The 22,030-nt window shown below is 42.5% G+C and overlaps 1 protein-coding gene across 1 annotated transcript in view; it reads right to left on the bottom strand.

Moving 5' to 3' along the window:
• Positions 1-22,030, bottom strand: part of DNAH14 (dynein axonemal heavy chain 14) — a 305,880-nt gene that overhangs the window by 115,470 nt on the left and 168,380 nt on the right. Inside the window, exons 43-51 of the mRNA XM_049635106.1 lie at positions 14,211-14,327; positions 10,656-10,814; positions 8,953-9,085; positions 7,304-7,365; positions 6,197-6,384; positions 4,879-5,007; positions 2,886-3,023; positions 1,233-1,400; positions 164-334 (exon numbers count right to left, since the gene is read on the bottom strand). Coding sequence (XP_049491063.1) covers positions 164-334; positions 1,233-1,400; positions 2,886-3,023; positions 4,879-5,007; positions 6,197-6,384; positions 7,304-7,365; positions 8,953-9,085; positions 10,656-10,814; positions 14,211-14,327 — 1,265 coding nt within the window. The remainder of the gene's footprint in view (positions 1-163; positions 335-1,232; positions 1,401-2,885; positions 3,024-4,878; positions 5,008-6,196; positions 6,385-7,303; positions 7,366-8,952; positions 9,086-10,655; positions 10,815-14,210; positions 14,328-22,030) is intronic.

The following is a 22,030-nucleotide window of genomic DNA, read 5'->3' as shown; positions in this document are numbered from 1 at the left end:
CCTCTGCCCCTTTCCCCCCCCCCCCCACTTGCGTTAGCGCTCTCTAAAATAATTAAAAAATTAAAAAAATTAAAATAAAGAAACAGAAATGTCTGAGGATTTTTAGAAAATAATACTTTTGCCCAAGATACCATTTGAAATACTTTTTAAAATAGAAGTTTACCTGAAAATAGTTCTCAAGTTCTTTTGAAAGAAACTGATAGAAAAGCCCTTTCTCAGCAGAGTCAATCAAGCGATCATGGAACACTCGAGTGGCTTCGTGAACAAAGAACAGGGCCACCGTCTCTTTGGAGTTGATAACGGCCTTCTCAGCTTGTAGCAAGCCTAGGAGAAGCTATTAGAGATCGCAGCATGAGAGTTCCTTTTTAACATTAGAAGGCAGTGTGTGAAGTAAAGGCTCAATTTTTGCACATTTAGGATTCTGTAAAAATGGAAGCAATTATCCAAGGTAAGAACTGTCCATCTCTACGAGTGACAAACTGAAGTTCTGAGGAGATGGGCCGGTCACCAGTCAGGGAAAGACGGCATGGCATCGCCCCTGGAGGGAGAGGGTCTGAGGACCCCTCGGCCAGGCGCCTTGGAGGCCTCGCCAGCACGGGAAGCTGAGTCTGGACTTTGGTGCCGACCTGGAGGCAGGGTGCCGGTGGCGACAGAGACGTGCTTCTTAAGGTTGACATGTCCTAAGATTGTGAATTGGGACTCAAACATGATATGCACTATCTTGGACTATGGAGTCCATGGCAAGGAGAGAAAGACCAAATTCAAAATAGTCGGTCTTCCTATTTTCACTCGGAAAATTATTTGACCGAGGCTAATGACCGAATCGGCACCACGGGCAACATTTCCTGTCGTGAAGAGCAGGGCTTGTGGAAATTCAAGCATCTTTATGAAATGCAAGTACGCTTTCACTTCCCGAGAGCTGCAGTGACATCTCGGAAAGAGAGCGGACCCCAAGTCTGTGCCTTCCCCGCTGAGAATCTTAATACGCTAACGGTCTTAGCAGCTCCATCACCGAATTCTCTGCGTGGAATTATCTTAATGATTCTTTTCTAAGTGGCTCCCGGGATAAGTGGCTGAGAAATAGCAAAACGAATCGACTTGGATTTCTCCTTCTCCCCCTTCTAATAATCGCACGTTGATGGAAGAGAAATGGAGAAAAGAATCAAGTTAGTAAAATACATCTGCTCAACTTAACATTTACCACGAGGCTGGCGAATGAATTGAAAACACACCTTAAACATGTCTCGAAGGTTAAATATGTAGTGGCACTTGGCGGGGGTCGGCAGCATGTTCTGGCAGACTTGTTGGTACACAGCCAGAGAGCAAGATGTCGTTTGATCCTTACTTCTCTGGACGTCGACGGTGAAGTTATTGATGGAGAAATACACTCCCAAATGAGCCTTTAGAAAGAAATGTTATAGTTAGCCCCAAATCTTAAGCACGATCCTTCCTAGGGAATCCCCGATAGAAAGGAGAGGTGTGTGCTCTCACGAAGGATTAACGGCATTTAAACCGTTAGCATCTCGAATCCGTTTTGAGCAGACGGCAAACACTCAGTTCTCGAAAACTGGGGAGAATTCCGGCCAGTCCGAGTCTGGCGAATGATCCAGAGGGCTGTGTTGTGCGTTCTCTGGGGAAGATTCATGCCCTACTTGTGTGTATCCCACCGGATGCCCTGGCAATTCTTGTACCTCTTTGCTCCTCAGTAGAGATCATGAGATGAAACACAAAGTGATAAAACCATTACCTTGGTTTGGGTTGATGTACGCACACGCACACACACGCACACTCACATGCACACACACGCACACACACGCACACACATGTACACACACACATTCTTCTACATCAAGACTTTTTCTTTTAGGTGTGGGTTATTGTGTAGAATTACCAAGTGCTTTTTGAAAAATAGATTTAAAAATTAATATTTAAATTTTATATTATGAAGAAGAAAACATATAATTAGTTTTGAAGAAATTGGTAATCTTGCAGATTTTTCCTTTAAAAAAATTTTTTAATGTTTTTATTTATTTTTGAGACAGAGGGAAAGACAGAGTGAGTGGAGGAAGGGCAGACAGAGAGGGAGACACAGAATCTGAAGCAGGCTCCAGGCTCTGAGCTGTCAGCACAGAGCCCGACACGGGGCTCAAACCCACAAACAGTGAGATCATGACCTGAGCTGAAGTCGGACGCTTAACCAACTGAGTCCCCCAGGTGCCCCGCAGATTTATTTTTCTAATCAAACTAATTTCAAGTTGAGCTATTTTTCTAATAAGGCATTTCAGATTTTTTTCTCTCGTTTTGTATTCTACAATGAAACAAAAAGAACAAATCATTTAGCAAAAATTCAGGTGTGCTGATTAATGACTCAGCTCCCCGAGCTCCAACCCAGAGACACTGGATCAGAATCCTGTGAAGATGGGGTCTGAGGGTCTACCCTGCAAACATGCATTAAATGTGCATCACAGGTGTTTCTCGGGGCACCTGGGGGGCTTGATTACGGCTCCTGTCATGATCTCAATGTTCGTGGGACAGAGCCCCGCGTCAGGCTCAGTGCTGACAGCGGGGAGCCTGCGTGGGATTCTCTCTCTGCCCCTCCCCCACTCTGCACGTGCTCGTTCTTTCTCTCAAAATAAATACATAAACTCTAAAAAAATCTTTAAAAAGTGTGCACCACATGTGTTTCTTATGCACACTAACACAACATTTTTGCTATTTAGAGACAAATTACAACCACAGGCCAGAAAGAATTGGAAAGCGGGGGAGTAAAACCCACCCCCTTAAGGGAATTTTCGTTCAACATCAGTGGTTTTAAACTCTCACGTTTTCTCTCACACTGTGGAACTAAAATTCTTTTTCAGTAGAAAATGTAGTGGACGTGTTACCTGGAAAATCGTACGTAAGGCGCTCTGTGAAGGATGCGGCAGCACCAGAACGGAAAAGTGTTTGAGGAGACGCGGGCTCATGTGCCTCCCGGCTACTGAAGGGACACAAGCGGCAACCAGAGAAAGATCTTGAATATTCTGTGGCAAGAGTGAAAAGGACAATGCAGAAGAGAGGTATCACCCATTTCCCAGCCCCCAACGAACCAAGCTTTACATTTGTTTAGACAAAAAAATCCCTTACTGCAAAAACAAAAGTTATGATGATAACAGAAATCTATGTTCTTAGAAGTAACCAAAATCCTAAAATGCAATTCCAAGGCATATTACTTCTAGGAGGCTTTCTAAAGGCCATCAAGAAATAGCCTATCTTTAAAAAAAAAAATTTTTTTTTTTACATTTATTCATTTTTGAGAGACAGAGACAGACAGAGCACAAGCAGGGGAGTGGCAGAGAGAGGGAGACACAGAATCCAAAGCAGATTTCAGGCTCCGAGCTATCAGCACGGAGCCTGACATGGGGCGCGAACCCACAAACCACGAGATCGTGACCCGAGCCGAAGTCGGACGCTCAACCGACTGAGCCACCCAGGTGCCCCAGAAATAGCCTATCTTTTAAAAAGCAATTACTGGAAAATAAGCAACATGTTACTGAGGCTAGCGAAGAGAGCCTGGTGATGAGCAAGGAACCAGAGGAACGTGACTGAGTCTCCAGAAAAGCCAGGGCTGGCTTGGGGACTGTCTATCCAGCCACAGCCCGTGGATGCACTGTCACATCACAGCATCCCAGCCCTGCAAGCTGGGTGGGGCCCTGCAGGTGTCTCATCTACGCACAGGAAATGTTTTTTAACAGGTGTGCTTCTGCCTGGGGCCCCGGCCCAGCCACAGAAACTCCACAAAAGGTCGGTTTCGCTACTTTCTTCTCAGTTCCAGAACTTCTCCAGGCTGTCCTCCAGACCCATTTCTTGCTCCCTCTCTTGCCCTAGTCTCCTAGGTTCTCCCTGGGCTTCTCCCTCCACTGGGCTCAATGGATGGTTCAGGATGGTCTGGTGTCTGAGCTGACACCACTCATCAGCCAGTGTGTCGTCCAGGATCCTGGGCCCAAGTTTCTCTGAGACACGAAACCATTTGTAATGCAACCATCTAATTCTACAGATAAAGTCCGTTTTGGAGCACAGGGCTCGTGATTTACCGAGAAGGAATCAAATGAGGCATGTCCATTTACTTTTTAAAAACCTTAAGCCATTCTGATTTGGTTCCATTAACAAAAATAATCGCACAGGAACAGCTCCCTGGGAATTTGTTGAACTTTGCAATACTACTAAAGATCCTTGATCTGTGTTCTTGAAAATAAAGATGAAGAGGGGAGCCTGGGGGGCTCAGTCGGTTGAGCGTCCGACTTCGGCTCAGTTCATGATCTCCCAGTTCATGAGTTCAAGCCCCGCGTCGGACTCTGGGCTGATGGCTCAGAGCCTGGAGCCTGCTTCCGATTCTGTGTCTCCCTCTCTCTCTGCCCCTCCCCTGCTCATGTTCTGTCTGTCTCTCTCAAAAACAAATAAACATTCGAAAAAATTTATAAAAAAAAAAGAAAAGAAAGACGAAGAGTAGTCTTCCATAGAGAGTAAGCATGTATTTGTTAGGGCACATTTTCACTAGCTTTTCTCATATGCGTTAACTGCCAACATACTGAAAAGTTTGGATAACTCTTGATGTGATAATAGGGAGCATTTATATATACCCAGAAATTAAACCTACAGGACACTTGTAATTTTTACCAATATTTAATCCTACTACAAGAATCTCCATGAACCCACGGACCTATGTCAAATTGCAAAAGGTGCCATTGGTTAAATTAGGGTGAAATTAGGATTTTGGATTTGTTCTATATGTTCATCTGACTGGATATTCTAAATTTCTCAATTCACTCAAAGCCGTTATAAATATTTCATTGTTGAGTAACAACAGTTAACGCGAACAAGATCTTAGGTACACTGTACCTTCCACGTGAGTTTTTTGGTATCGTAAAGTCCTCCCAAATCCAGTAGCTGTCTGATTAACTCCAGGGGCGGCTGTGCCCCATACGTGTCCGATTCGGGCACATTCAGGTCATCAATGAATATTACAATCTTGAGGAAGACAAAAGGTTTTAGAACACATGAGTTAGTACTGCCTTCCTTTAAATTACAAATTAGGAACAGTAATTATGCTGCGGCGTGCGAACAAAGTCATGTGTCACGACAGCCCTGTTTTTCTATGAAAAGCAGCAGCCCCAATTCCGTTTTGAAGACAGGATTTTAGAAAGCAGCACGTTTTCAGAAGAGCAGAAACTACTCCACAAGGTCATCCTCTCGGTACCGTTCCCTGAGGCTGTGGGTAGTTTCCCTCTTTCTGTCATGTTCAAAATAACACAACAGACCCTGAGCCATCACTTAACAGTAAGCCCCATGTCACCAAACCCAGAGCGACAGCTGTCTGCTCTCCCAGAATGGAGTCTTAAAGCAGACCCTCAGCACCATGAGGTCATCTGCCCGGCGGACCGTGCCAGCCTGGAGGACAGTGACACCACCACGACCAACCGCTATTGGCCCGGAGTAACCTCCTTGCTCCCGCGCCCTGTGCCTGGAAAAGTCGTTCATTTCGTACAGCTTCGTGGAGCTCCCTCTGTCTCTAGGTGGATACCTCGCAGATTCACAAATAACTGAATAAAGCCAAGAAATGTTAAAAGTTTACTCAGCTAAATTTTGGTTTTTAACGGTCCCGAGCCATGCTCACGGGAAGAAAACGTGGTCAAATACACTGTTCCCAAACCAATGGCATCTAACACATTTTCCTGCCTTCTCTGTTCACGTTTAATGTAGATTCCAGGAGCTTCTTTTGGCTTTAGTAATTCTGAATGAGTATAATTCATCGTGTTGGAAACCATATTATACTGATTTTTAAAACCAAAGTCTCCATGGAGCACCTGGGTGGCTCAGTCGGTTCAGCGTCCGACTTCAGCTCAGGTCACGATCTCACGGCTTGTGGGTTCGAGCCCCGCGTCGGGCTCTGTGCTGACAGCTCGGAGCCTGGAGCCTGCTTCGGATTCTGTGTCTCCCTCGCTCTCTGCCCCTCCCCCACTCGCGCTCTCTCAAAAATAAACAAACTTAAAAAAACATTAAAACCAAAAACCAAAGCCTCCGTTTCAAAGTGCATTTTCTAGTAATGCGCAGGACTCTATGTCACACTTATCCTTTTCTGTTTATTATTATTAATGAAAATAAGTCACATTATGAGGTGAGTGGGTGAAGTTGGTCAGAAGGCATGGGAGGGCTTTACCCGGTTGCTCTTTGGCGCTCCAAGACTGTCTTTCGTTCTTCTTACTAACTTCTTAAGGATCATCTCCTTGGCTTTGGCAGCGGTCGTACTGATGCTAAAATTTATCGTTGAGACGATAATTCCTTTATTATTATCTTTCAGTGAACTTTCTTCAGTTTTGACTTCTGGCTTTTTAATAGTCTTCCCATCTGTTATGCCAAATATGGAAAGAAACACAAATTTAGGGTACTTTAAGAATATCCGTGATTTATTTTAAGGTGTTAGGAAATAGGAAAATTACATAATTTTAGTATATTGTAGTCATTTTCAAGCAATTACCCTGAGGACAGTTCAGTGAGAGAAGGAATGTTTCCAGTGACTTCCTTACTCGTATGTGGTGTGCAGAGTCTCTGTGCCACCACGGCCACATGCAATGGTATGACAGCCACAAACTGTACATTTCTGCACAATCGACACGGGTAACTTTCTACGACTTAAAAATATCTAGGTTTGCAAGACATTACGCATCTACTGGAAGTGCACGTGAGAGGTGTGAAGGCCGCACACAGGTGTGTCCACCGAAGGCATCGGAAGCAGGACCCATTCATTCCCCGAGTGAGGCTTGTCTACCACGGCCACTTGGGATGGAACGACAGCAAATGTCATGGGAAAACCAGACCCCAAAACTCTTGTGGCAGGAACCCTGCGGCCAGGCCCTTTCCCTTCCCCGCAGCTCCCCGTGGGCGGCTGGCTCTTCCTCTTCAGAAATGGGGGGCTGCTCCCAAACCCTTCAGTCAGGGCTCTCCAGGACGAGGTTCCGGAAGCTCATCCAGAATTTTAACTTCTCCACAAGCACGAGAATAGAACAGGGTGACGCTGCCTTCAGGCACACGTAGACCTAGTCCAGAATCCCCGGGGAAGCCAGAGTCCCACTTTCTGGCAAGTTCTCCCATAACTATTCCAGCATTTGGGTGGGGCATGGCGTTTGACAGGAGAGTGGATGTTTTTCAGGATTTTCCATTTGAAACTATCAGTGGAAATGTTGGTTCCGAGATTCCTGACAAGCACACCGTGACTTGCACAAGCAGAGACAGGAAGCAGTTTTCACATGAGGTGATTAATACACACCTAGACTTGAGGATCCTGTCTTGTGACTTTCAGAAAGCAAGATGCTGATATTCTGCTTCAGGCTGTTGGAACAAAAGGTTTTAAAGATTCAAAATTTGCCCGTTTACCACTGCAGCTGGAGGAACAAAATGTAATCAAAGTGTCAGGGTGTTGAGTTTATCTCTCTCTCCTACAGGGAAACAAATATTTTTTCGTTTCCACTTTTTGACAGGTAACACCGTGTCACCACTGTCACCATCACAACCGATACCCAGACTTAACAACACAGGCTGACTCTAAAAAACAAACCAGACAGGAGCGCCTGGGTGGCTCAGTCAGGTAAGCATCCGACTTCGGCTCAGGTCTCACAGCTCTTGGGTTCGAGCCCCGTGTCGGGCTCTGTGCTGACAGCTCAGAGCCTGGAGTCTGCTTCGGATTCTGTGTCTCCCTCTCTCTGCCCCAACCCCACGTACGCTCTGTCTCTCAAAACTGAATAAACGTTAAAAACATTTTTTTAAAAACAAACAAATTCTTAGGATTCCAGGCTATTGGTATTTACGATGGGTAGTGAACCATTAACTCACTTGTCCCTTTGTAAAGCCCTGCTCACGTCTAGTTTGGTTTTGGCTTCAGGTGTTTCTTTTTAATATTATCTTTCTTTATTAAAATCTTCAGTTTAAATAGTGAGCATAGAGTGAGATTTATTTTTTAAGGTCCACTATAACAATTCAGATAAGGAAGAATTCCTATGGTATTAAATGTTTTTCTGATTTTTCACAGCCTCATTTAAGGTCAGTGGGATTCTATTCCAAAATCATTTGCGTAACACATAGGTGACAATGGCCCAGACCAAGAGTGGTATTGGGTAAAGACAGGGGCAGGAATTCATGATGTCTTGGGAAGACAGGGCAGCCTTGACTAGCGCGGATGCAAAATGGGAACGCGGCTTGGGGGGAATCAGCCAGGCTCCCCACCAGGAGACCACCTGCAGGGAGGGCAGGTGTCTCTTCCGCACCTGCGCCTGAGCCACGGGGCCGGGGTTCGTGCTGGGCCTCGAGGGGGCTCCGGACCCGGGTGTCTGACGTTTACAAGAGGGCCCGACACGGGTGTCCCCACGGTCCACCTGCTTATTCCGTCCAAACAACAGCACACCTACCATTTTAATTAACTTCAAAATTTTGCATTTTTCTAGGATTCTTTTTCATTCCTTCTTTTGTAATTCAGGAGGAGACATAGAGAATGACAAAGTTCTTTGTAAAGAATACTTTTGTATTTCATGAGAAGAAAATGTATTTGTAGTGCAAGAGAACCCATTACGTGCAACACTTCATTTGTATGTTTCAGGTGCACTTCTTCAGGAAGGAAAATAGCTCATACCTGCACTTTGTTATGTAAAAAAAATTGAGATTTTAAATAACTTTGTTATGTAAAAAAAATTGAGATTTTAAATTTAGTTATATTTAAAATAAATGTAAAAATTTCTCATTTAAAGGAATTAATCCGGGAGTTAATACTTTGGAAAAGTAAAGATTTTCTTCTTAACTCCTCTTTTGAGTAATTTTGCATTTTTACATAACAGGTTTGCTTTTTAAAACAAGGCACATTTATATATTAGAGCAAACTTTTTTTTTTTTACCAGACAAATCAAATTTAGAGTTTAAATATACAACCTTGATTTTTTAATTTCGTTATACAACAGGACTTCTCCTAAAATTGACCCATATTTCACATCAAATGCTCCAGGGCCCTCCAACCTTTCAAGCATTTGATTAATGGTAGTGGTTTTCCCAACACCAGCGTCTCCTAAGGGGGAAAAAAAAAGACATCAGGTTAGATTTATAGCCAAGAAAATGAATAGACGTTAACATATTAAGATGAACCAGTAACATTTTACTTGAAAATTGCGTGAAAAAATGGATTCTTTTCTTCCCTTTTTAAAAAATGTGGTTAAGATTGGGTAAACCGGCGAGTAAATATGAAATCTGCTCTAAGTATTTACATCTCTTATAAAAGGATAGATTAGGAGTTAGCCGTTATTTAAAAAAAAATTATTTATTTATTTAGTTAGTTAGTTGGTTAGTTAGTTAGTTTATTTTTGACAGATAGAGAGACAGAGACACAGCATGAGCCGGGGAGGGGCAGAGAGAGAGGGAGACACAGAATCCAAAACAGACTCCAGGCTCTGAGCTGTCAGCACGGAGCCTGACGCTTGAACTCATGAACCACAAGATCATGACCTGGGCCGAAGTTGGACGCTTAACCAACTGAGCCACTCAGATGCCCCAGGAGTGAGCCGTTGTATTTAATCAAATGTTCATTCACACCTATCACAAATCCTTTTGCTTCTAGCAGAGCAGAGCTACTCCATGAAATGAATTTCCCTGAAAATTTTTGCCAAAACAGTCTTGGGGAGAGAGGAGAGGATGAACTATAGCAACAGAATGGGGAGTCATGACTTTACAATCCACCAAATATTAAGTAAGAATAAGAATTTTCTTAGACCAAATTGGAGGCAAGGTGTGGATTATCTGAGAGTTCCGATTTTGTTTTGCCGAGTACGGGACTCGGAGTGTCGTCCTGTTGCCTCTGGTGACCGGCAGCACAGCGCAGGAGCCAGAAATGGTAAGAAAAGGGTAAAATAAATGCTAACAAAGAAGTGGGACCGTATTGAATTACTCATTTGGTAATGTTAAAAGACTGAAAATTCTTCACATTGGGCTGAGGAACTATATGTGTAAATTTTTAAAAAATCAGGCAGTTTCTTTTAATTTTTTCCTTGTATGTAATTATGTGAGTAAATTTAGCTAAACCAATCAACGTTCCTACCATCAGGCACCCTTTGGGGCCATCAGCCCACAGGCTGTGAAGGCCATGCATGTATGAATCCTGTAGTCTACTTCTGGAATTTGGGAAGGAATGAAAACATGAAGAGACCAATAATGTCCTCTGTGGGCAAACACGTGGGGAAATGGGCATTCATATACTTTTAGTAAGAATATATATTGATATATAGTGTATAAAGCTTTCAGGGCGTATCTTTTCCCCAAGTTTTAACATAAAATGTTTAGACTAAGTAATTACTAAGCCTCTTCCTAACCCTGAAATTCTCCTGTTTTTTTTTTTAAAGTTTACCTATTTAGTTTTGAGAGAGAGAGAGACAGGCAGAGAGTGAGTGGGGGAGGGGCAGAGAGAGAGGGAGACACAGAATCCAAAGCAGGTTCCAGGCTCTGAGCTGTCAGCACAGGGCCTGACGTGGGGCTCGAACCCACGAACTGTGAGATCATCACCTGAGCTGAAATCAAGAGTTGGACACTTAACTGACTGAGTCCCCCAGGTGCCTCTGAAATTCTCCTTCTTTAAATCTTTTTAATACCTGTGAGAAGTACAGGGCAGAAATTCTTTAAAAGAAGGCTGATGAGGAAAGAAAAGGACACCGTGTCGCTGGTGGCGATATGGTTGATGTTCTCGCCGTACTCTGTGATCTTCAAGAGGTTCTCGCTGGATGCTTGCGGGTCAGCTAGCATTGAAGTTCCTAAGGTAAAGTTTTAAAAAAAAGTTTCAAATAGCCTATACATAAATGTTAAGCTATTTTCTTAGGTTCTAAATACTTCCTGGAAAAGTCTGTTTGGTATAAAGCGATATCAACATGTGCGGATAAGCGAAACCCGATGCAAGTGCCTGGGAGGGGGGTCCCTGCGGATCTCATCCACACTCGCAGCTGGAAACCACTCCCCCCCCCCCCATTCCTAAGTCTACCATGTACACACCCTCCCACCCCCGTGCTCTGCCCACTTCTCCTCCTCGTTCCCTGGAGTGCAAGTGAAGACAGCCCCTCTCCTGCGTCCTTTTAAAGAACTTCGGTCCTTTGGTGAGCCTTCTCCCCCCCCCCCCCCCCCCCCCCCCCCCCCCCCCCCCCCCCCCCCCGTGATCTGTCTCTTTCTTTCTGCTGAAATTTTCCATTGTGGAAACACGTATGCACTAGTATCTCTAATCTTTTTATTGGTTGAACTATGGGAAACTGACATTTAGTAAAAACCCGTTGAATATAGGCAATTTTATAGGAAGTAAAACACAAACACACACACACCCACAAACAAAAACTAAACCAAGTCTCTCTTGATACAACAGCTTCCTGTGAATACCATCCCAATTCTTCCCCCCACATTACACAGCCAAAACTCTCGAAAGGGTTAAATACAACACAGACCTCACTTCATCTCTGAAGCACTAGAAACGGACCAGCCAGGACATTCACATGGTGCACAATTCAAACGTACATCGGGGGGTGCACTCAGCGGTCTCTTCCTCACTCCTTCATCCCAGGGACTAGTCCCCACCCCACACTGTGTACCCTGCACAGCAATTATTAAAAATTTAGTACATTTTAGAGATCCTCTATCCCACAGAGACTTTTTTCTAGCTAATGTTCTTCTATTTGACGAACGTATCGTACTTTTCTTACCAGCGCTCCAGCAATGGATAATTAGTGTGGTTTCGGTCTTGGGCTGAGTTTATGTAAAATACGCCTACCATTTTGCACATAGCTTCTCATGTGCACAGTTGTCGGGTCACTACAAAGTGGGACACGGTTTATAATTTTGATATGGCACCTCACACAGCCAGTGGTATTTCTGAGATGCTTTCTGGATTATTGTATGAACCAAATGTGGGTTTTTTTTTTCTGTTGTTTTTTTTTTTTTTCTGTGGGAATGCCAGAGACTGGCCTGGACCAGGACCCCTAACTTACTTTGCATGGTGCTGGATCGAAGAGGACATTGTGATGCTGTGACATTTAGATTCCTGTTACAGGTTTGGGGTTGAAAGCTTGAGAGGGTTTCAGTTTCTTCTAAGCCTGTTGCCTACAATTAGGATAAGACGGAACCGGGGGAAGTGGGATCTTCATAGGTTTGGAGGAAATAAATACCTCTGTTTTCCCATAGGAACGGCACACTAAGATACTGAGTCACGTACACTGACGTTGTTATACTTTTGTATGTAGTAGTAAAAGTTAAGGATAAAAATAACCAACATTAGCTGCTTTGACATATGAGACACAATTCAGAGGTTTCAAAGAAACAGAATCACCCACTAATACTTACGTACTTTTTAAGATCAATATTGTATAATTTATTTTGTTAAAAAAATAAAAAATAAAGAACACATAACTATCAGATTGAAGGTACGCATCTTCAATAGTACCAACCAGTTAAAGTTGTTTTGTTATACCGGTGGACTCTTCCCTGTTCCTGACCTACTGAGCAGGTATGTAAGATGCTTCTATTTATGCAAATGATCTGGTACCAGCATTTCTCCACATCCTATACGTAGAATGTCTGTATAAATTAGTTCAAAAACAGAGCTTTCTGGATGCCTATAATTATGGTATCTCTGGCTGTTTTCTATCAAAAAGTCTTACAACCAAACTTTGAAATTCACTGATGAGAGAAGCCTAACCTCAAAGAAATTCAACTCCACTTGCATTTATTGAATTTCTTGTATGTGCAGCTCTGCCTCAACTTCAACCGAGCTCTCACGGCACAACAATTTTCTACATCTTTGTTTTCTATGTGTATAAGCAGAAGATTGAGAATGAAAACCATGCAGCATGTTGTGGGTGTTAGGTTACGGTTGGTTTTCTCATCAGCAGTTTCTTTTATAATCAAGTGTAGTTCTTACATATACAGTTGTCCTTTTTTTTTTTTTAAATGTTTATTTTTGAGAGAGAAAGAGAGAGACAGGATGTGAACAGGGGAAGGGCAGAGAGAGAAGGGGACAGAGGATCCAAAGTGGGCTTGGGCTGACAGCAGACAGCCTGACGTGGGGCTCGAACTCATGTACCGTAAGATCATGACCTGAGCTGAAGTCGGGACGTATAACTGACGTGAGCCTCCCAGGCTCCCCTGCTTTTCCTCTTTCAAAAGAAGTCCTCCCCCTTCTCTGCTCTCAGTCATCACAGCTAATTAAAATGATACGTATTTTCCATCAGGAAGCCCTTCAATCAACTACAGCTTCACCATGCACACCTGACACAATCAAATATATTCCAGTTTCTCAGAAAGCAACACGCAGTGGTTACTTGTTTGAAGGCATGTTTTGTAAACATAGATCTAAACTGGCTCCACTACAGATGCTGGCGAGGATGTGGAGAAACGGGAACCCCCTTGAGCTGCTGGCGGGAATGCAAACTGGTGCAGCCGCTCTGGAAAACAGTGTGGAGGTTCCTCAAAAAATTAAAACTAGATCTACCCTATGACCCAGCAACAGAACTGCTAGGAATCTACCCAAAGGATACAGGAGTACTGATGCATAGGGGCACTTGTACCCCAATGTTTATAGCGGCACTGTCAACAACAGCCAAATTATGGAAAGAGCCTAAATGTCCATCACCTGACGAATGGATAAAGAAGATGTGGTTTATATATACAACGGAATACTCCTTGGCAACGAGGGAGAATGAAATCCTGCCGTTTGCAGCAACGTGGATGGAACTGGAGGGTATCATGCCGAGTGAAATAAGTCAGGCAGAGAAAGACACATACCATATGTTTTCACTCATATGTGGATATTGAGAAACGTTAACAGAAGACCATGGGGGAGGGAAGGGGAAAAAAATAGTTACAGAGAGGGAGGGAGGCAAACCGCAAGAGACTCTTAAATACAGAGAACAAACTGAGGGTGGATGGGGGGTGGGGGAGAGGGGAAAGTGGGTGATGGGCACTGAGGAGGGCGCTTGTTGGGATGAGCACTGGGTGTTCTATGTAAGGCAATTTGACAACAAATCATATTTAAAAAAGGGGGAAAAAAAACTAGATCCCACACGAACTTGGAATATATCAATCTTCAAAGTTGCTGACATATCTACTTTTATATGTAGAGTAATTCCAATATTTTAGAAAAGTTAGAGAATGGTTCTTAGAATTAGTCTTACCTTTCTGAATGAGTGTCTGAATACTAGGAAGTAACTCTGACCATGGTATGAATTCGCATTGCTGTAAATCCACAAAATACCCAAAGATCGAATGCTTACCAGTTGGTAGGCTGATGCCTGTGTTTGAAAATGACAAATAAACGGGTCCAAGTAAGAAAGGTTTGTTTATGGAATTTTCATTAATGATATGATCTCTATGTGAAAAATCTGATTGTTGAACTAGAAACAGTAACTATTCACCAAGGGTATATCCAAATATATAAAACAGGCCTATCTTTTTCTTCTTCTTATCTTTAATTATATAAAAACATCTTTTTATATCCCCAAAGCAAGGTGAATCATGATGTGATACTCTTTGAGGTCTTACCCGGACGTCCCGCTTATCACCCTGTGCTGGATATTATTAAGTGACAGTCACTGGTAGAGCCAAAACAATATATCAGGTAAGTCTGCCACTTATTTGCAAATCACATTCACTTTTCCATTATAAAATTAGTAAATTTTCTTAATAGATTCGGGAAAATACAGGATAATAAAAGCAGATCATTTAGCCATGGTTTCACCATATGAAGATAACAGTGCTTATATTTCATATAGTTCTTTGAATCATTTCTAAAATTTCCATACACAGGAAAATTCATTTTTGGGGAGTATACAGTTCTATGAGTTGTTTTCTTTTTTTTTTACCACATGCATGTATTCTTGTAATCACTACAGTAGACAAGATAAGAGAACAATTGCAAAACCCCCCAAAATTCCCTTGTGCCTACCCCTTTTGTATTCAGTCCTAACCCCTGATAACCACTGATCTATTATTTTTTTACTTTTATCTATTTATTTATTTATTTTTTGAGAGAGAGAGAGAGAGAGAGAGAGAGAGAGAGAGAGAGAGAACACACATCCCAAGCAGGCTCTGCACTATCAGTGCAGAACCCAATGTGGGGCTCGATCCCGTGACCCCAGGATCATGACCTGAGCCAAAATGGAGAGTTGGACACTCAACCAACTGAGCCACCCAGATGGCCCTGTTCTCTATATTTGCTTTATCCAAACTGTCATGGAAATGGAAAATTACAGTATGCACCTTTTTGAAACTGAGTTCTGTCACTACATAATGCATTTAAGATTCATTCCTGTCGTTCATCACTCTTCATCAATGGCTCATTCCCTTTCACTGCTGAATAGTATTCCACTGTGTGGGTGGACCACAGTCTGTTTAACCACTGACCCATTAAAGAACACTTGAGTTCTTCCCAATTTTTGTCAACTACGAATAATGCTGCCATGAATATCTGTGTGTAGGTTTGACTGAATATAAGATTTCATTGATCTGGGATAAGTACCTAGAGGCATGATGGTGGGTCCTATGGTACATGCATATTGAACATTTTAAGAAACTCATACCGCTTTCCAGAGTGGCTGTGTTTGTATCCTACAATTAGCAGTAGATGAAACCACCTGTTGCTATATAGCCATGCTAACACTTGGTATTGATTTAAAAAATTTTTAGTTTTCCATCTTTATTGAGACATAAATGGCAAATGATATCACGTAAGATTCAAGTGCACAATGGGATGATTTGATACATACATATATTGAGAAAAAATTACAACAAGGTTAGTTAATAACTTCATCGCCTCACATAATTATCTGTCTATGAACGTGTGAGAACATTTACGATCTACCCTCTTAGCGACGTTCCGATATACAGTCTGCACATTACATTCCCAGTTTTGATTATTTGATAATTGGAGGTTTGTGTTCGTTGACCAACATCTCCTCATGTCCCCCACCCGCCGGGCACCTGGCAGCCACCGTCTTATTCTCCACGAGTGTGGCTTTTTTAGGCCCCACGTATAAGTGAGATCGTACGGTATCTGTCTTTCTCAGTTTGACTTATTTTGCTACATATATATCACATTTTCTTTATCCATTTATCTGTCGATGAACCCTTAGGTTGTTTCCGTGTCCTGGCTATTATGAATAATCCTGCAATGAACATGGGGATAATATTATTTCTTGGAGACAGTGAATTCATTGCCTTTGGATATACACCCAAAATAAGATTGCTGGATCACACAGTAGCTCTATTTCTAATTTTTTGAGTCACCTCCATATTGTCTCCCACAGTGGCTGCACCAACCCCATACTGTTTCCCACAGTGGCCATGTGAATTTAAATTCTCACCAAGAGTGTACAAGGTTCCCTTTTCTCTACATCCTAACATTTGCCGTCGTTTGCCATTTTAGTAATAGTCATTCTAACAGATGTAAGGTAATAATACCTCATTGCGGTTTTCATGTGCATTTACGTGATGATTACACTGGACTTTTCATGGCCCTATTTGTCATTTGTGTGTCTTTGGGAAAGTGTCTTCTGTTCAGGTCCTCTGCCATTTTTAATCAGAGCATTTGGGGTTATTTATGAATTTATGTTTTGCTATTGAGTTGTAGGAGTCCCTTATATATTTTGGCTATGAACCCCTTATCACACATGTATATGGCGTTCAAGTGTTTTCTCCTGTTCTATGGATTCATTTATGTCCTTAACCCATTTTGAGTTAATTTTTGTCAGTGGTGTAAATAGGGGTCCAACTTCATTATTCAGTTTGCATGTGATTATCCAGTTTTCCCAATTCTCTTTATTGAAGGGACTATCTTCTTGGTGCCTTTGTCAAAAATTGGTTGGCTATATAAGCATGGGCTTGTTTCTGGACTCTCTGTTCTGTTCCATTGGTCCATGTGTCTGTGTTCAGTGCCAGCATCATGCTGTTTTGACTTTTATAGCTTTGTAATACAGTCTGATATAAGGGGGTGCGATGCCTTCAGCTTTGTTCTTCTGCCAAAACAGGACTGTTTTGTCTACTCAGTCTTTTATAGTTCCCTTGTTCCCTCTTCCTCTCTTCCTGCCTTCCTTTGTGAACTGATGATTTTCCCTAGTGGTGTGCTTGAATTTCCTTCTCTTTATCTCTTGTGTATCTACAGTTGGTTTTTGGTTTTTGGTCTGTGGTTACCATGACATTTGCATACAGTGTCTTATAGCTATAATAGTCTTTTAAGCTGATAACAAGCTCATTTCAGTCACATGCAAAAACTCTTTTACCCCTCCTCCTATTTTATGCTATTCATGTCACAGTTTACTTCTCTTTATTACTGGAGCTACAGTAATTTTTAATGTTTTTATCTTTTAATTTTTATACTAGAGTTAAGTGATTCACAGACCGACATGTTACAATATTAGAACATTTGACTATATACTAACCTTTACCAATGTTTTTTATAATTTCACGTGTTCTCCTGTTACTAATTAACATCCTTCCTCATTTCAATTTGAAAAGCTCCTTTTAGCATTTTTTGTAAGGCAGGTCTAGTGGTGATGAACTCCCCAGCTTTTGTGTTGGAGAGTCTTCATCCCTCCTTCATTTCTGAAGGACAACTCTGTGGGGTGAAGTATTCTTGGTTGGCAGTTTTTTTTTTTTTTCTTTCAGCACGTTGAATATATCATCCTACTCTCTCCTGGTGTGCAAGGTTTGTGCCAAGAAATTTTCTGAGGCTTATGGTATTCCCTGTAGGTGGGCAATTTTTTCCCTTGCCTATTTTCAAATGATCTTTCTTTAGATAGTTTATAAGGTGTCTGAGAAGATTCTTGGGTTGAAATTATTGGAGGACCTCTGAAATTCATGTAACGGGTATCTAAATCTCTCCCTGGATTCAGTCAGTTCTCTACCATAATTTCTTTAAGCCCTTGCCCCTCTCTCCCTCACTTCTCCTTCTGGGACCCCAGTAATGTGTAGAGTTTTAAAAATTAATGATATCCCATATTTCACAGGCTTTCTTCATTCTTTTCTCTTTGTTCTCCTGTGAGTGGATAATTTCAAATGACCTGCTTTCTGTCTTAGAGGTTCTTTCTTCTGCTTGATCCAGTCTGGTTGATGTTCTGTTTCACTCGTTGTGCTCTCCAGCTCCACCACTTGTGTTTGGTTCTTATTTATGATTCCTATCTCCGTTAAATTTCTTATTTTGTTCATGTTAAATTTCTTATTTTGTTTTCCTGATTTCATTGAATCATCTTCCAGTATTTTCTTTTTAGCTCACTGGGCTTCCTCAAAACAAGTATTTTAAATTCTTTACTGGGAAAACCACAGACCTCTGTTTCTTTGGGGCCAGTTACTATAAAAATACTGCACTTCTTTGGCTGCCATGTGTCCTTGACTTTTCATGCTCATTGAAGTCCTTCACTGCAGTCTCCACATTTGATGATGCAGTTTCCTCAAGTGTTTACTAACTGGCTGTAGGAGAGAAAAAACTCCCTTCGACCCATTGAGGATTCTGAGGCTTTCTCAGTATTTTCTATGGAAACGCTTGCTGCACTCTTCTGGTTCTCTCCAGTTGGGTAATTTTTGGGCATGTATGCCTTCTCTCCATCCTGCCTGGCCAGGCGGGGCACCGACAGCCTCCCTGTTGCTTTCCCTAAGGTGGTGTTGGATGCTGTATTTGCGTGTGATTTCTCCCAATCCTGCAGCTGGGCTAGTTTTGTACGAGCCATCTGAAAAAGTTCCCTTCTGTGGTGCACACAGGGTGCTGGCCACCGGATGAGGGTGTTTATGGGTGAGGCTCATGGAGTGTTCGGGTGCCCATGGGCCAGTTCAGGGGATCCTCAGGCAAGGTGTCCCCAGCAGCTCATGGGTAGAGCTCCTTGGGAGTCCTAAAGTTGTTCAGCAGGATTCGTGTCCCTTTCACATGCTCCATTCTGAATCCTGACTGCTGTTCTCCCAGCCACTCACTGCCCCACACTCAATAGTTCACAATTCAGTCCTTTGTGGGGGGCTAACGAGAAATGGGCCTCCCTGGTAGGGTCCCGCACAACTGAGAAGCTGGCTGCTCACACGCACGCCGTCACTTTCCCCTCCTGGCACTGGGCTGTGCCGCCAAGGGAAGGGTGACACAAGTAAAGAGCTGAGAAATGTTGTCTATTGTGCCAACAAATGTACACATGCTGATTTCACTTCTGCATGATCGGCGTATCTATCAAGCAAAGAAAGCAGGAGTTCAGGCTAAAAATGCCTTTGTGTAAGTTTCCTATTGCTGCTGTAACAAATCACCACAAGCTTATGGGTCTTAAAACAACACAGATTTATTCTCTTTCAGTCCTAGAGGTCAGGAGTCCAACCCGTTTTCACTGGGCTAAAATCAGAGTGTTGGCAGGACCCTGTTCCTCTGGAGGCTCTCGAGGAGAATCCCGCTCTTTCCCTTTCCAGTTTTGGGAGGCCACCTGCTGTCCGTGGCTCGTGGCCCCGCCTCCATCCTCAAAGCCGGCAACTGCCCATCTCTTCAGCCATGCACTTACATCCTCACACCCGCTCTCGGACTCTTCCGCCTCCCTCTTGCATCGGAAAGGACTCCTGTGACGAGACTGGCCCCCCGTAAAGTAACCCAGGATAACTTCCCATCTCAGGATCCTTCACTTCATCACATCCACAAACTCCCTTTTGTTATGAGACAGCATATTCACAGGGTCCAAGGGGTGAGATGTGGGAATCTCCGGGAAGCCACTATTCTGCAAGGGGGCTCATTGTAACATCCGTCCTTGGCCTTCTTTCTCTGTTGTTTTTATCTCCTGCAACTAAGAGCTAGTTTGTGAGGAAACGGTTTCCGGTCAGGGAACGAGCCTGCCCCTCACCTAATTCTGCCCTAAGGGTAACATGCACTGATGATCTTTAGCTGTGATGGCTGCAGTGGGTACACTTTCGACAGAATGGAACTGTTAGCCTCAACCGTAAATTATTCCTACAGATAGTTTTTTCAAATTTAATCATCAGTTAAAGGTAATGAGCAGAAACAAAGGAACAGCCATAAATTACCAAGACTTGAATGACTGGAACGATCAGGTGCATAATCTAAGACGGCCAAGCTTGTTACGTTGAAAGAAATAAAAGTAAGCTTGAAAATACCTAAAAAGGATGAGAAACTATGAAAAAGTGACAAAGCCTATTTGAAACAAAGGAACCAAATACAGCTCCTAAAAATGAGAAGAGTGCGGACACAGCAACAAAACCAGGACCACACTTACTGGGGAAGCACTTTTAAGTGCCACCATTTAGAATGGCAAACCTAAAACCAAAGGAAAAAAAGATGGAATACTTACAACTAAGCTTAGTAAGAAATACACAAAGTCAATATGAAGAAAACTCGAAGACTTGTCTCTAGGTTTCTATTTACTAATTCTTTCTCTGGTGATGCCAAGAGTAGAATTTCTATTTGGTCCTTTTTCATAGCCACATGTTTGTTCATTTCTACTTGTTTTTGTTTGTTTGTTTTTGCTTCATAATTGCTTATTTATGTAGAAACAGATGCCATTTCCTTGTTTATCTTTTAGAGAACCCTAAACACATTCACATTAAAGTAAGGTCTCTGTTAGGATCCGATACTTTCATCTGGAATGAGTTAATATAATGATGGGTGACTTTGTTGGTATTGTTTTGTGTTTTACAATTTTGTTCACGGGATGATTACGAGTGGGAGGTCTGTGGGCTGTCTTCTCTTCTCATTTCCACTCTGATGGTCTTATACCTTGTACAACTGCTACCACCTGCCTCTCCTTCCTTGCCTTCATACACGCTCGTCCCAAACTAGCTTTTCCACTGGTGCTTCAGATCACAGAACAGAATTTCATATTCACCATTTTGAGATCAACAATCTAAGATAATGTGTAATTTATGGTCTTGTCTTCAGGCTCACAGGGAGAGGAAACAATGGAACTGAGGGCAGTTTATACACCATAAGAGTTAGCAACATCAAGCTGAATCACAGAGTTTGACAACAAATTAACATGCCATGCTTTGACATTAAAAGTTAATTTCCATAGGAAATAACATAAAACTTTGCGATCCAGACGTCTTAAACAGAACTTTTAGAAATAACTTCAAAAGGATGCTTTAAGAGTTACATCACACAAAGCAGTAGAATTTGTACTTCTGGTCATTTATTTTTTCTCTCTCATCTTTATCTAACAAAGTTCTTCTAAATATATTCACGTTCAGTATTTGGGCCTTTCGGGCACCTGAACCAATGAAGCCTTTGTCTTTTCCAGGTCCCTTTAATCAACAACAGCTAATTGGTAAGGGTGACTGTTTCAGAACATTAGGATAGATTCCATTTGTTAGAACTGATGCAAAAAACATACACAATAAAGAAACCTAAGTCCTCCTAAGATAATTTTTAAAATGTTAGTCTTTAAATATGGGGTGCCTGGGTGGCTCAGTCAGTTAAGAGTGTGACTCTTGATTTCGGCTCAGGTCACGATCTCACGGTTCATGGGTTCGAGCCCTGCGTCGGGCTCTGCACTGATGGTGTGGAGCCTGCTTGGGATTCTCTCTCTCTCCCCCCTCTCTGCCCTTCCCCTGCTCATTCTCTCTAAATAAATAAATAAACATTAAACATACGTTAAAAAATAAAATAAAACCATATGAAACTGGTATTTCCTTCTGCAGAAGTTCCTGCTGGGAGATGCTGTGGAGAATACAGACCCAGCTGTTCAGCCGAAGGGCTCAGCGGGGCTGAGGTCACAGTTTTGAGGTGCTACCTCTGTTCTTCTGCTTTACTTGTGTTACAGCTTCCTGGGAAACCAGAAGCAGCCCGGAATCTAATTTCCTTCCACCTCTTTTCCTGGGAGGATGGGGCTGGAGTGTGGATATTAACGTTTTGACTTTCACCTCACATTTGCAAAGACGGGCATTTTAATATGAGCCCAACCATACGGAGTTTCAAACTAACATTCTAAAGTGAGCATAATTACGACTGAGTTTCCCCCGAACACCGCCC

Source organism: Panthera uncia, chromosome F1, assembly GCF_023721935.1.
Source record: "Panthera uncia isolate 11264 chromosome F1, Puncia_PCG_1.0, whole genome shotgun sequence".
NCBI classification, from domain to species: Eukaryota; Metazoa; Chordata; class Mammalia; order Carnivora; family Felidae; genus Panthera; species Panthera uncia.
This window is presented reverse-complemented; position numbering and strand designations above follow the sequence as displayed.